The 14013-nt window shown below is 47.0% G+C and overlaps 1 protein-coding gene across 1 annotated transcript; it reads right to left on the reverse strand.

Moving 5' to 3' along the window:
* Window positions 1–9089: 9089 nt before the first annotated feature.
* LOC100339788 (developmental pluripotency-associated protein 4) lies at window positions 9090–10339 on the reverse strand. The gene has a single exon (XM_051839987.2). The coding sequence runs from the start codon at window positions 10199–10201 to the stop codon at window positions 9311–9313; it is 891 nt and encodes a 296-aa protein (XP_051695947.1). The 5' UTR covers window positions 10202–10339; the 3' UTR covers window positions 9090–9310.
* Window positions 10340–14013: the final 3674 nt, after the last annotated feature.

Genomic DNA, 14013 nt, shown 5'->3' on the forward strand with positions numbered 1-14013 from the left:
CCCTTTTAAATGCTTAACGTATTTAGTAGCAGCTTCAAGTGACCAAAAGACCACAATCTTTGTTCTAATGTCCGTGCCAAAAGCCATGGGGAATTTTGCAGTGACAAGATTTCAGGCTCTCACTATGAACACATTTTTGAACCATAATTTTCATTTTGAGCATCATCTTGAATTTGCAAGCTTTCCTTTATGTGTTAGTTTTAACAGACTTTGGCATTTTAATTTAATGAGGTAGATAATTTATGGTCAAGTGTCTTTTTGCAGAGAATTACTGCTTTCTCGATGATCAATCAGATCATATGGAAATTATTTTCTAAGGGTTTATTTAGGTAGGTAGATTAGAAACAAGTTTACATCCATTTTTGCCTGTTTTGTCTCTGGTGGTGCAAGGTTTTTAAGCATGGCTGGTAAAGAATTACCTAGAAGTTCTGATAAGATTTTGTAGTGCAGTCTGGCGGTATCCTTGCATAGCTGTTTGGGTAAGGACGTAAGTCAGTTCTGTTAAAGGTCAACCACATTCCGGAAATGATCTCTGTCTGAGTTGTGAGATTATCAGAGTAGCTTAGCCCAGCTAAATATTCATCAGAAACCTAAATTATATTTTAAAAAAATGTGATGGCTGGGGGCTGGCGCTGTGGTGCAGTGGGTTAAAGCCCTGGCCTGAAGCACTGGTGTCCTATATGGACTCCAGTTCTAGTCTGCACTCCCATGTAGGTGCAGGGCCCAAGCACCTGGGCCATCCTCCACTGCACTCCCTGGCCACAGCAGAGAGCTGGCCTGGAAGAGGGGCAACCAGGACAGAATCCGGCGCCCTGACCGGGACTAGAACCCCGGGTGCCAGAGCCGCAGGCGGAGGATTAGCCTAGTGAGCCACGGCACCGGCCCAGACTTAAGTTTCTAATTCAGGTTGTCAAAGTGGCCATATGATTTTAGATTTTGATTTGTTTTCATTTAAAAAAGTAAGCCTGCCACTTTTAAAAAAGTGGGTCTGCCGAAATCGTTTGTCAGAATTTGAACTGTACCGGGTTCTTTCGGGTGTGGTTCTGTTAAAGTAGCACAGGGAATGCCCCAGGAGTGCTCTCACTGGTGCGGCACACGCATGGGGAGACCAGCGGCAAAGTTTAACCAAATGCGTTTTGCTTTTACTTCCTCTAGAAAGGAATTGGCAGGCAACCATGTTTAATTGTCTAAGGTGGTAGACGATCTAAGCAGCTAGGGAAATAATTGAGTTTTATAGCACTATTTTCAGAATACAAAAATAAGATTAGCTATACAATCATTCTAATTCTTTGAAATTTCAGGATCCAGACTGCCCCCTATTATTTTGGTATATGCACTGACCACAACGTGTAGAGGCAGAACAGCTTTTCGTAGTCCTGAGCAGTAAACTGGGTGCTGGTGCATCAGAGAAACATCCATAGTTTGCATTGAGTTTTAATAGTTATTACTGATGTGATCGTTTAGGTCTTACATATCTTAATGCGTTTTCCCAGGCTCCTGAATATCGCCACATTCACTATATCTAGGGGCATAGTCCATTTTCCTGTTAAGATTATATCATGTCCTTAGAAGCGTTTAACATCTTGTGGGGGTTAATATTAATGTTTTTTACTGATATGAGACTTGTTCCGTAAAACTGGTAGCGTTGTCTCGTCCTTGAGTAAGGGCAGAATGATTGTTTTGGCCTGCTCAAACTGACGCAAGCCCGTGCAGCTGGTTGGCACCTGTTAAAGAGAAGCGAGAGCGTCTGGGGCACGCGCTGCTCAGGAGCTGGCGTGAGCGTGGGTGCAGAGCTCCGGTCTTCGCCATGTACCGCTGGGGTGATGCAGTTCTATTGGGGAAGTAGCAGCCTTTTCTCTGTTCTGTAAGTCATACACAGAAGCATACGCTTGTGATGTTTGATTTATAAACTGCCTTCAGTACAGGCTTACCTGTCAATAGTGTTTTCTCCAAGTTTGGTAGTATGTCTTCCAGAAGCTCATGTATGCTTGCAGGAAATAGTTCCTAGCTGGTTGAAATGTTAAATTTCTTGTTGGTTTCTTTTTTATTTTATGGGCATGTAGCAAGCTTGAAGGACATTGTAATCATTTTGCATGGGGTGAAAATGTAGAAAAATTGTGTATGAGAGCCTAAATTTTATCCATTATCATCTTTGATTAAGATTTATTTCATGTTTTGTTTTTAATAAAACAAATGCTATTTCCAGTTAATGCATTTGGCCCTACTGAAATTTCTGGGACCAGAAAGCTATAAAGAAACACTTCTGCGTATTACAATGTAACTAATTAAGTATCAGCTTGGGATTATTATGGAGTATTATACAATTATAATATACAATTGTATATAATACATACAATTATAGTATTGTATACTATTATGTGTACAGTTGGCAAGATCTGCAAGCTGAAAAGTTTTATTTTGCCTGAAAAAATTTGTGTGTGAACATTAATGGAAAACACATATAAGCAAAATAAAATGTAAGGTGGTCTAAAACAAAAGCCACAAACAATTCCTCATTTGGTGCTTAGTCTTTATAAGGGCTCTCCATGGGTTGTCTTGGCCCAACTACCTTTAAATGGGAACAGGATCACCTTCAAACATGTTAATTTGATTCGTTTACAAGAGAGATTAGTTCAGTGATTTCATTGCAAGTCTCAGTCTTGAGGAAATTCTTCGGCTTCTGATCAGCACTGCGTAAATGTGAACAGCGAGGTGGCCGTCCTGTCCTAGCCCTTGTAAATGTGAACGGCGAGGTGGCCGTCCTGTCCTAGCCCTTGTAAATGTGAACGGCGAGGTGGCCGTCCTGTCCTAGCCCTTGTAAATGTGAACGGCGAGGTGGCCGTCCTGTCCTAGCCCTTGTAAATGTGAACGGCGAGGTGGCCGTCCTGTCCTAGCCCTTGTAAATGTGAACGGCGAGGTGGCCGTCCTGTCCTGGCCCTTGTAAATGTGAACGGCGAGGTGGCCGTCCTGTCCTGGCCCTTGTAAATGTGAACAGTGAGGTGGCCGTCCTATCCTGGCCCTTGTAAATGTGAACAGCGAGGTGGCCGTCCTGTCCTAGCCCTTGTAAATGTGAACAGCGAGGTGGCCGTCCTGTCCTAGCCCTTGTAAATGTGAACAGCGAGGTGGCCGTCCTATCCTGGCCCTTGTAAATGTGAACAGTGAGGTGGCCGTCCTATCCTGGCCCTTGTAAATGTGAACAGTGAGGTGGCCGTCCTATCCTGGCCCTTGTAAATGTGAACAGCGAGGTGGCCGTCCTGTCCTAGCCCTTGTAAATGTGAACGGCGAGGTGGCCGTCCTGTCCTAGCCCTTGTAAATGTGAACGGCGAGGTGGCCGTCCTGTCCTAGCCCTTGTAAATGTGAACGGCGAGGTGGCCGTCCTGTCCTAGCCCTTGTAAATGTGAACAGCGAGGTGGCCGTCCTGTCCTAGCCCTTGTAAATGTGAACAGCGAGGTGGCCGTCCTGTCCTGGCCCTTGTAAATGTGAACAGCGAGGTGGCCGTCCTATCCTGGCCCTTGTAAATGTGAACAGTGAGGTGGCCGTCCTATCCTGGCCCTTGTAAATGTGAACAGTGAGGTGGCCGTCCTGTCCTAGCCCTTGTAAATGTGAACGGCGAGGTGGCCGTCCTGTCCTGGCCCTTGTAAATGTGAACAGTGAGGTGGCCGTCCTGTCCTAGCCCTTGTAAATGTGAACGGCGAGGTGGCCGTCCTGTCCTAGCCCTTGTAAATGTGAACAGCGAGGTGGCCGTCCTGTCCTGGCCCTTGTAAATGTGAACAGCGAGGTGGCCGTCCTATCCTGGCCCTTGGCTTATCTCAGCCCATGTCACCACAGACCTCAGAAGGAAATTCAGTTCTTATCTAGTGGTATTCTACTTGTATCCAGAATGCTGTAGTAATTGAAAGTTTACTGTGTTCACTTTTGTATTCTCATGCTTATTTTTTTTGCTCATGCATGTATCCTTAGTATAAATGAGTTGCTTTTAAAGTTGTCTGTGACTTAAAGAAATAAATTTCAAAAGAAAAAGAAAAAAAAGAAGCTATTAGTGGGGGAGATGCCAGTCGGTCTGGAGACAGCTTTCCGGCCACAGCTGACAGCCTGCTTGTGAAAGACATTCTACCTGTGTGAGGGGCCCGCAGACCCCAGCCGCACCGGCCGGCCTCATTGATCTAGCACTTACATTAATTACATATAGTATGTGTGATATACAGCAATATAATCTATATGGTAATAATATAGGTGCATATACATTGTTATATACATTATATGTACATAATTATATGTGTGATTATGTATCATACACACACACACACACACTCACACTGACACACACACATCCTAAGAGGGCTTATGGTCACTTCCTGCTTGAGAGTGTCCCAAACATTTCAAGTGAGCCTGATTGTCATAACATCGCTCTTCTTTTTTTCTCTTTTTTTATTTGACAGTTAAACAGTGAGAGAGAAACAGATAGAAAGGTCTTCCTTCCATTGGTTCACTCCCAAAATGGCCACTACAGCTGGAGCTACGCCAATCTGAAGCCAGGAGCCAGGTGCTTCTTCCTGGTCTCCCATGGGGTGCAGGGCCCAAGCACCTGGGCCATCCTCCACTGCCTTCCCATGCCACAGCAGAGAGCTGGGCTGGAAGAGGAGCAACCGAGACTAGAACCCGGTGCCCATATGGGATGCTGGCGCCACAGGCGGAGGATTGACCAAGTGAGCCACAGCGCCAGGCCCCCCTTTTTAAATATTCATTTTATTTATTTGAAAGGCAGAGTCACAAGGAGAGAGAGGGAGACATAGAAAGGTATCTTCCATCTGCTGGTTCACCCCCTTAATGGCCTCAATGGCCATAGCTGGGCCTGGCCAAAGTGAGAAGCCAGGAGCTTATTCCAAGTCTCCCATGTGGGTGCAGGGACACAAGCACTTGGACCAGCTACTGCTGCCTTCCTAGGCAAATTAACAGGGAGCTTGGTCCGAAATGGAGCAGCTGGGAATCGAACCAGTGCCCCTGTGGGGTGCCAGCCTTGCAAGAGGTAGCTCTACAGGAGGCGATTTAACCCATTAATGGGTTAATGCTGGCACCGACGAGGTGAGAAACAAATCTTTCAAGGAGCCCTCTGGGAAATCCTAAAGTGACCTCAAAACTTAAAAATAAATAGAAGACTTCATTTTAGAAAACTGTCGGAAAGGCTTGAACACTGAATGGAAACAAGGTTGCAGGTTCTTGTGCAACAAGTTACTCCTTTAACAAGAGTGGTGCTTTTGAACCTCAAAGGTAAACGCAGGAAGTTGCACAGTTGTGGAAAACTGTTGACTCTTTTAATAGGACCTGGTTTTTTAGGTAATCAAATACCAGATAAAATGAAACACAGGAAACTATTGTGATAAAAAAAAAAAAAAAAAAAAAAAAAACTTTGTTGCTGGGCAAATGACTTGAAAGGTTAAGAAAAACACGTTTTGGGCCGGTGCTGTGGCATAGTAGGCTAAGCTTCTGCCCATGGTGCCAGCATCCCATATGGGTGCCGGTGCATGTCCTGGCTGCTCCACTCTCACCCAGCTCTCTGCTGTGGTCTGGGAAAGCAGTGGAAGATGGCCCAAGTCCTCAGGCCCCTGCACCCACGTGGGAGACCTGAAAGAAGCTCCTGGCTCCTGGCTTCGGATCAGCGCAGCTCCAGCCGTTGCAGCCATTTGGGGAATGAACCAGTGGATGGAAGGCCTCTCTCTGTCTCTCTCTCTTTCTGTCTGTAACTCTGCCTCTCAAATAAATAAATCAAAAAAGAAGAAAAAAACATGTTTCTAATCTCTATTAACAGTGGGCTTGGTAGCCCAAGAAATGGTTATTTTAATTGAGAGAGAAATTGTATTTGTATATTAATGAACTCATTTTTTTATTAAGATTTATTTTATTTATTTGAAAGACAGAGTTACAGAAATAGGTAGAGAGAGAGAGAGAGAGAGGTCTTCCATCCGCTGGTTCACTCCCCAGATGGCCGCAACAGCTGGAGCTGCGACGATCCAAAGCCTGGAGCCAGGAGCTTCTTCCAGGTCTCTCACGCAGGTGCAGGGGCCCAAGGACTTGGGCCATCTTCTAGTGCTTTCCCAGGCCATAGCAGAGAGCTGGATCAGAAGTGGAGCAGCTGGGACTCGAACTGGTGCTCATATGAGATGCGGTGCTTCAGGCCAGGGCTTTAACCTGCTGTGCCACAGAACCGGCCCCCCTCAAATTAATGTTTTACAAAGTTCTTGATTATGATAATTAGATGATAATAGAACTATGTATATATTAAAAATATTACCAAAAAACTGGCTAATTAGATACAAAATAAACACATGTGTAACAACATTTAGGTTTGAAGATTCTAAGGGGCCAGTGCTGTGGCACAGTGGGTAAACCTGCCACCTGCAGTACTGGCATACCAAATGGGCTCTGGTTTGAGATCTGGCTTGCTCCACTTCTTTAAAAGATACACACATCTTAAGTGCATAGCTCTGTGATTTTTACATATAGATATGCTCAAGAAACTACTACCCAAACAAGGCTCACTTCATAATGGGAGTATATTAGGAGTAGACAAATTGTCTTAATGGTGAAGCATAATTTATTTTGTAAAGATATGCTTATTAGAAATGGGGAAAAGAATACATCTGAGTATTCAGGTTACTTAATGACTGTAGAGAGACAATTAGTGTCATCAGGACCTATTGCTTCCCTGTGATTAGACTCACATGCCCAGTGACGTTTGATTTCCCGTTGCATCATACCAAACACATTTCAGTGTTTACCGTTCCTTCTGGTACTAGGTATACATAATTAAGATGCCAAATTTCAACTTTTATCTGTAAGCTCTAACTTGTCAACATACAGAAATTTATATGGAACATTTTTTGGTAAATTAACTCCACTGTAATAAATTGGAATTTAAAAATGTCCGTTTATCCCTCCTCAGGAGATGTGTCACATCCACCTTTGATTCCTGTCAAGTTCACTGTTTTTCTTTTTTACAGACCCATTTGCCTCTACCAATGATATCTTGCTAAACCTGTCTTCAGCTCAGTTACTTTAGAATCTGCTCATGAGCCGGCGCCGCGGCTCACTAGGCTAATCCTCCACCTAGTGGTGCCGGCACACCGGGTTCTAGTCCTGGTCGGGGCGCCGGATTCTGTCCCGGTTGCCCCTCTTCCAGGCCAGCTCTCTGCTGTGGCCAGGGAGTGCAGTGGAGGATGGCCCAGGTGCTTGGGCCCTGCACCCCATGGGAGACCAGGAAAAGCACCTGGCTCCTGGCTCCTGGCTTCAGATCAGCGCGGTGCGCCGGCCGCAGTGCACCAGCCATGACGGCCATTGGAGGTTGAACCAACGGCAAAGGAAGACCTTTCTCTCTGTCTCTCTCTCTCACTATCCACTCTGCCTGTCAAAAAAAAAGAAAAGAAAAGAAAAAAAAGAATCTGCTCATGGAGTCTTCCATTCCTTTCTGGAGCCAAGGAAAATTTGAAGTTCTGGCTCCAGATTTCTATTGTTCCTATTGTATTTCACATGTTGTTCACACCACACATAGCTGTGGGCCCAGACCTATCTGCATGGTTGTGACTTTAGCATTCAGATGGAGAATGAATGCAGATCTTCTCTGGGCTCCCCCACAGCAGCTCAATCATCGTACCCTATCCTCCCTCTGCCATGGAATTCATCTGGGGCAAAAGTAATCGAATCCAGTTATTTGGGGGTGGGCATTGTAGCATAGCAGGTGAAGCTGCTGCATGTGACGCCAGCATCCCATATAGGCACTGGCTAGAGTCCCGGATGCTTCACTCCTGACCCACCTCCCTGCTAATGGCCTGGAAAAGCAGCAGAAGGTAGCCCAAGCGCCTGAGCCGCTGCAACCATGAGACCCACAGAAGCTCCTAATTTCTGGTTTTATTTATTTATTTGAAGGCAGAGTTACGGGGAGAGGAGGACTGCGGGGAGAGACCTTCCATCCTCTGGCTCACTTTCCAGATGGCCAAAACAGCCAGAGCTGTGGCATCCTGAAGCCAGGAACCAGGAGTTTCTTCTGGGTCTCCTACATGGATGCAGGAGCCCAAGTGCTTGAGCCATCATCATCCACTGTTTTCCCAGGTTCATTGTCAGGGAGCTGGATCAGAAGTGGAGCAGCCAGGACTCGAACCAGCGCCCATATGCGACGCTGGTGCTGTAGATAGTAGCTTTACCAGCTATGCCACAGTGCGGGACCCAAACAATAAATAAATCCTTTTTAAAAAATAGATTTAATTATTTGTCTCTCTTCCTTCTGAAAGTATTCTGGGAGCACAGGAGGGAGAGGAGGAGAGGGGTCTGGAGAAAGAACACATCACATTAGCAGAATCAAGCAGCAGGGAACATTAGTAAATGACCGTGGGTATAACCAGACAACGTAGCAGAACACGAGCTTTCTCCCCGAATGCTGCATAATCCCTCAGAGAGCAAAGGAAACTCGTTAGTCATGTTAACATGTATGAAATAATTCTGAATGCCAGGACACACAGTGGCCATTGCTTACTGTCATCATACCTGACACATAGTAGGAAGTTGGCAGGTGAAAGCTAGAAAGAGATCTCTGCCTGATCCTGACTCGGTTCTTTCGGCTCTTCCTGCCTTTGCGTGATGTCACCACTTGGCCCCTGTCTGTTCTAGGCACTATTTCTCACAGAAAGAGAGGGTGACAGGGCTGAAGGGGATACACAATCCTGTGAAACAAAACAGAATCTACAAGCTGGATTTAGTTCTCTAACGGAAAGCAGGTGAGTAATGCTGCATGCTAACCCAGACCATATGACGCACGATCTCAGTAGGCAGAATTACGGAAGAGGCAACAGGTTGAGCTCGAGAGCCTGTATGCTCTCGTGGACTATTTGCTGAATGGACAGGAAACCACTGCTTCAGCTATGAACCTCCTTTGCTGGTGACAGAGAAAAGAACCACAAGATGGGAGACCCCACAGGCCTGTGTGGAGTACACAAACACAAACGGACACAGTCTTGTCTTCCCATGATAGCAGCAAGTGCAAGATGATCTCCGGGTGCTTGATGCTCACAACCATCACAATGGACTCAGAGCTGCCCCTGTTGAGGGTGTTGGTGGCCCAAGAGGTACCTTTGCAAAGTTGCTTGTAGTGACGTGACCAGTAGTTCTTGATGAGGTAGGTCTGTGAGGGGATGGGCCTTGAATTTACATCAACATCAGTCATGGCTACGGTTCCGCAGGCTCCCTACTCCTCAAGACCTTAGATGATGTCAAAAAAGGAAGCAGAAGCTGTAAATGTCCTTTAAATCCTGATATTCTAGTCTCATTGAAGGCTTTTTGATAAGATTTTATTCCTGTGGACACACTCGGGGCACAGCATATTGTCCTCCAGGTATGGGGGTGGGGAATTACTTGCAGGAAGCAAGAAGAGTGCACTCACTCTTCCTTTTTTCTTCTCAGGAACCCAGGCTTGTCCTGCATGAAGCTGCAGCTGAACCCAACCACGTGTGTTTGCAGGGAGACTTTTCCCATGAACCACACACCATCTGTCACCGGAGGCCTCTGGGCGTGTTTCCACTGCCTTCCTCTTCCCAGCACCAGCGACAATTCTGGCCCAAGAGGCCAGTACAGCCTCTGGGGCAGAAGTTGTCACCTCAACTGTATTCACGTCCTCCAGGAGCACAGGTCCGCCCTCCTGGAGTGGAGGAGCCACTTCAGGGGGGTCGGTCCCCGCGGAACACACTGTTTTCTTAGCACTTTCCTGGGATGTTTCCTCTTTGCCCACCTTTGATTTTATTTGTAAGGATGTTTTGATCTTGACCTCCTTTGCTGTGTTAGGAATAGTCCGTAAACAAGGCTTCTGGTGTGGGTAAGCATATTCACATAGTCGCTTATACAGATCTATTTTCGGGCCTTTCGTGCTTAACCTCAGCTTTTGACCCCAGGCCCGCAAAATGTCTCTGTGAACCAGGTCGATGGGTGGCAGATCTACAGGTAATGGAGGAATTGGTACCTTCTTCTGAGGTTTTGGGTTGCCATCACACTGTCCCCTTTCCTTAGGACAAGCAACTTTATCATCTTTCATAGATCTTTTTCGTTTGCTCCCCTCCTTTTCTGATGTTCTTGGTAAAGATGTGCTTGGTTGAGTTAATGCCCACTGTTCTTCCCTCGACCATCCCGTGGCGGTTCTCTCCTTGCCTCTAGAATTCTCCATACTTGGAAGACAAATGAAGTTGATAAAAAGAAAGGTCTTTCCACTTCCACGACGGTCCGTCCCTAGCCTAAGAGTGCTCTTCAGAGAGTCTCCGCCCACTTCCTGTTACCAAAGGTGCTCTTCTAATGAACTCATTTTAAAAACTCATAATTCTAGTCACTTTGGGCCTTGCAATGCAGAATTTCTTTCCCTGAAATCTTCTAAAGCTTTTGAATTCATTTTGGATTTATCCTACTCTTCTTCATTCTGGAACAGATATTTTACTTTAGAGTAAAATTATTCCTTGTTTTCCCTTAAAAAAAAATACAAGGCAGTGGACAGTACGTTTCCTGGTTACTTGCCTGCATCCTCCATCAGGGTGGGTGGGGCCCCTCCTGGCTGCTGGCTCCACCTTCCTGCCAATGCAGGCCCTGGGAGGCAGCAGTGAGGGCGCAGCGACTGCGTTCTTGCCACCCGCCCACGAGACCTGGCCTACTGCCCCCACCCTCGGAAGGCACTGGGGGAGTGAAGCAGTGTATAGGAGGTGTTCTACCACCCCAACCCTGTGTGTGTGTCTCTAAAATGATTTTAAATACATGTTTTCAACGAAGTTTTTTTTAGGATTTACTTATTTATTTAAAAGGCAAAAATGCAGAGAGAGAGAGAGGAGAGAGACAGAGAGATATCCTCCATCCTCTGGTTCACTCCCCAAATTGCTGCAACAGCCGGGGCTGGGCCAGGCTGAAGCCAAGAGCTAAGAATTTCTTCCGGGTCTCCCATGTGAGTGCAGGGGCCCAAGCACTTGGCTCATCTGCTGCTGCTTTCCCAGGAGCTGGGAGCTGGATTGGAATTGGAGCAGCTGGGACTTGAACCAGAACCCATATGGGATGCCGGCACTACAGGCAGAGGCTTAACATGCTACGCCACAGCGCTGGCCTGAACTAAAATGAATTTAAAAAATAACACACATAGTACATTCTTTGCCTACTATTCATGCACAAAGTACATCCCATTTCTCTCCCATGCTGTGTATGCAAAGTCATTTCATTTGTATGTATTAATTGTACATTTTAATGACTAGCAAGCCTTCCTTTACAGAGAAAACTAGAAAGTATAAAATTGTGAATTGTCTGTTATGTGTCAACATCCCACAGTAGATTGGAAGATATTATGAATACACCATCTTCTAATTATATACATATGTTCTTTTTCATAATATAATTTTAATTGACATGTTTATTAAAATAGAAAATTATTCTTTGTTTCTCTGCAACAATTAAGAAGCCAAAGTAGATGAACTTAAATTTAGGTGTAATATTGTTTCAGGGGCCAGCCTTGTGGCACAGTGGCTTAGCCCCTGCCTCAGAAACTGGCGTTCCATATAGGCACGTGTACAAATCCCAGCTCTCTGCTTCCAATCCAGTTTCTGCTGATGTGCCGGGGAAATCAGCAAAGATGACCCAAGGGCTTGGGCCCCTGCCGCCCATGTGGGACACATGGATTCCAGACTCCTGGCTTCAGCCTGGCCCAGACCTGTTGCGGCCAACTGGAGAATGAACTCATGGATGGAAGATATCCCTCTCTCCCTCTCCCTCTCCCTCTCCCTCTCCCTCTCCCTCTCCCTCTCCCTCTCCCTCTCCCTCTCCCTCTCCCTCTTTCCCTCTCCCTCTCTCTCTCTCTCCCTCCTTTGTGACTCTGCCTTTCAAATAAATAAAAATTCTCTTTAAAGATGATTATTTTCAGTTTTTTATTCAGTGAATATCTATAACTTAAATTAGTATAACTTTACTTGAAGATAACTGTAAGATTTCAAGGACCAAAAAAATTTTGGAATCTATTTCTAAATTTTTTGTTTATTTAAAACATACTTATTTGAGAGACAGAAAGAGAAATCTCCTATCTGCTGGTTCTTCCCCAGTTAGATGCAACAGCCAAAGCTAGGCCAGGATGAAGCCAGGAACTAGGAACTCCATCCAGGTCTCCCACATGGGTGCTGGGGACCAAAGTGCTCGGGCTGTTCTCCACTGTTTTCCCAGGCAATTAGTCGGGAGCTGGATTGCAAGTGGAGCCACCAAGACTTAGCTTATACAGGATGCTGGCATTGCAGGCAGCAGCTTAACCCGCTACACCACAACACTAGCCGCACTTTTTGTCTTCATGCTGTGTTTGATAAACATAATGAAGTTTATTGCACATTTTATTCTTAGGTTGATTTATGATTTTATAGCTTTGAGCATCTAGTAGAGAAAACATGAGCATATCTGACTTGTAAACCCAGGAAGAAGTTGTATGCACATTGTATTTAATGAGGAAAATTACTCTGGGGACCCTCAAGATCCACATCTCTCCCAGAGAGAGTTTAAGAAAGAAAGGCCCCTCCTTGTTAACAGGACAAGGGGACTGGGGTGATGGCCTCTCATGTACTGGGACCTGGGAAATCTGTCACAGTCGGAAAAAGACATATCCCATCCCTGACACCTCCTGCAAGCCTTAGACCTGGACGCCACACCTGTCTCTTAGAAATGAGCATTTTCCCTGCTCACAAAGCTAAGCATGAAACAAGAAGAAAGAAGAACCACAGGGGTTTCATCCTGTGACAAACCATAGAAAAGAGGAAACAAGGAGAAAGGAGCTTTTCCCAAGGACTATAGGGGAACCCATTGACCTGCAGAGACAGCCTCACAGGAGTGACAACCATCACAGCCTCACAGGAGTGAGAGCTCACAGACTCACAGGAGTCACAGCCTCACAGGAGTCACAGCCCTCGCAGGAGTCACAGCCCTCACAGCCCCACAGGAGTCACAGCCCTCACAGCCCCACAGGAGTCACAGTCCTCACAGCCCCACAGGAGTCACAGCTCTCACAGCCCCACAAGAGTCACAGCCCTCAAAGCCCTCACAGCCCCACAGGAGTCACAGCCCTCACAGCCCCACAGGAGTCACAGCCCTCACAGCCCCACAGGAGTCACAGCTCTCACAGCCCCACAGGAGTCACAGCCCCACAAGAGTCACAGCCCTCACAGGAGTCACAGCCTCACAGGAGTCACAGCCCTCACAGCCTCACAGGAGTCACAGCCCTCACAGGAGTCACAGCTCTCACAGCCTCACAGGAGTCACAGCCCTCACAGGAGTCACAGCCCCACAGGAGTCACAGCCTCACAGGAGTCACAGCCTCACAGGAGTCACAGCCATCACAGCTCTCACAGCCCCACAGGAGTCACAGCTCTCACAGGAGTCACAGCTCTCACAGCCCTCACAGGAGTCACAGCCCTCACAGCTCTCACAGGAGTCACAGCCCTCACAGCCCTCACAGCCCCACAGGAGTCACAGCCCCACAGGAGTCACAGCCCCACAGGAGTCACAGTCTCACAGGAGTCACAGCCCTCACAGGAGTCACAGCCCTCACAGCCTCACAGGAGTCACAGCTCTCACAGAGGTCACAGCCCTCACAGCCCTCACAGCCCCACAGGAGTCACAGCCCCACAGGAGTCACAGTCTCACAGGAGTCACAGCCCTCACAGGAGTCACAGCCCTCACAGCCTCACAGGAGTCACAGCTCTCACAGGAGTCACAGCCCTCACAGCCTCACAGGAGTCACAGCCCTCACAGGAGTCACAGCTCTCACAGCCCTCACAGGAGTCACAGCCCTCACAGCCTCACAGGAGTCACAGCTCTCACAGGAGTCACAGCCCTCACAGCCCTCACAGCCCCACAGGAGTCACAGCCCCACAGGAGTCACAGCCCTCACAGGAGTCACAGCCCTCACAGGCTCACAGGAGTCACAGCCCTCACAGGAGTCACAGCCCTCACAGCCTCACAGGAGTCACAGCCCTC

The sequence above is a fragment of the Oryctolagus cuniculus genome, chromosome 4 (assembly GCF_964237555.1).
Source record: "Oryctolagus cuniculus chromosome 4, mOryCun1.1, whole genome shotgun sequence".
Lineage (NCBI taxonomy): Eukaryota > Metazoa > Chordata > Mammalia > Lagomorpha > Leporidae > Oryctolagus > Oryctolagus cuniculus.

Bases quoted from the DNA above. Each gene is read 5' to 3' on its own strand.
- LOC100339788 (XM_051839987.2), bottom strand. From the start codon at position 10,201: ATGGAGAATTCTAGAGGCAAGGAGAGAACCGCCACGGGATGGTCGAGG.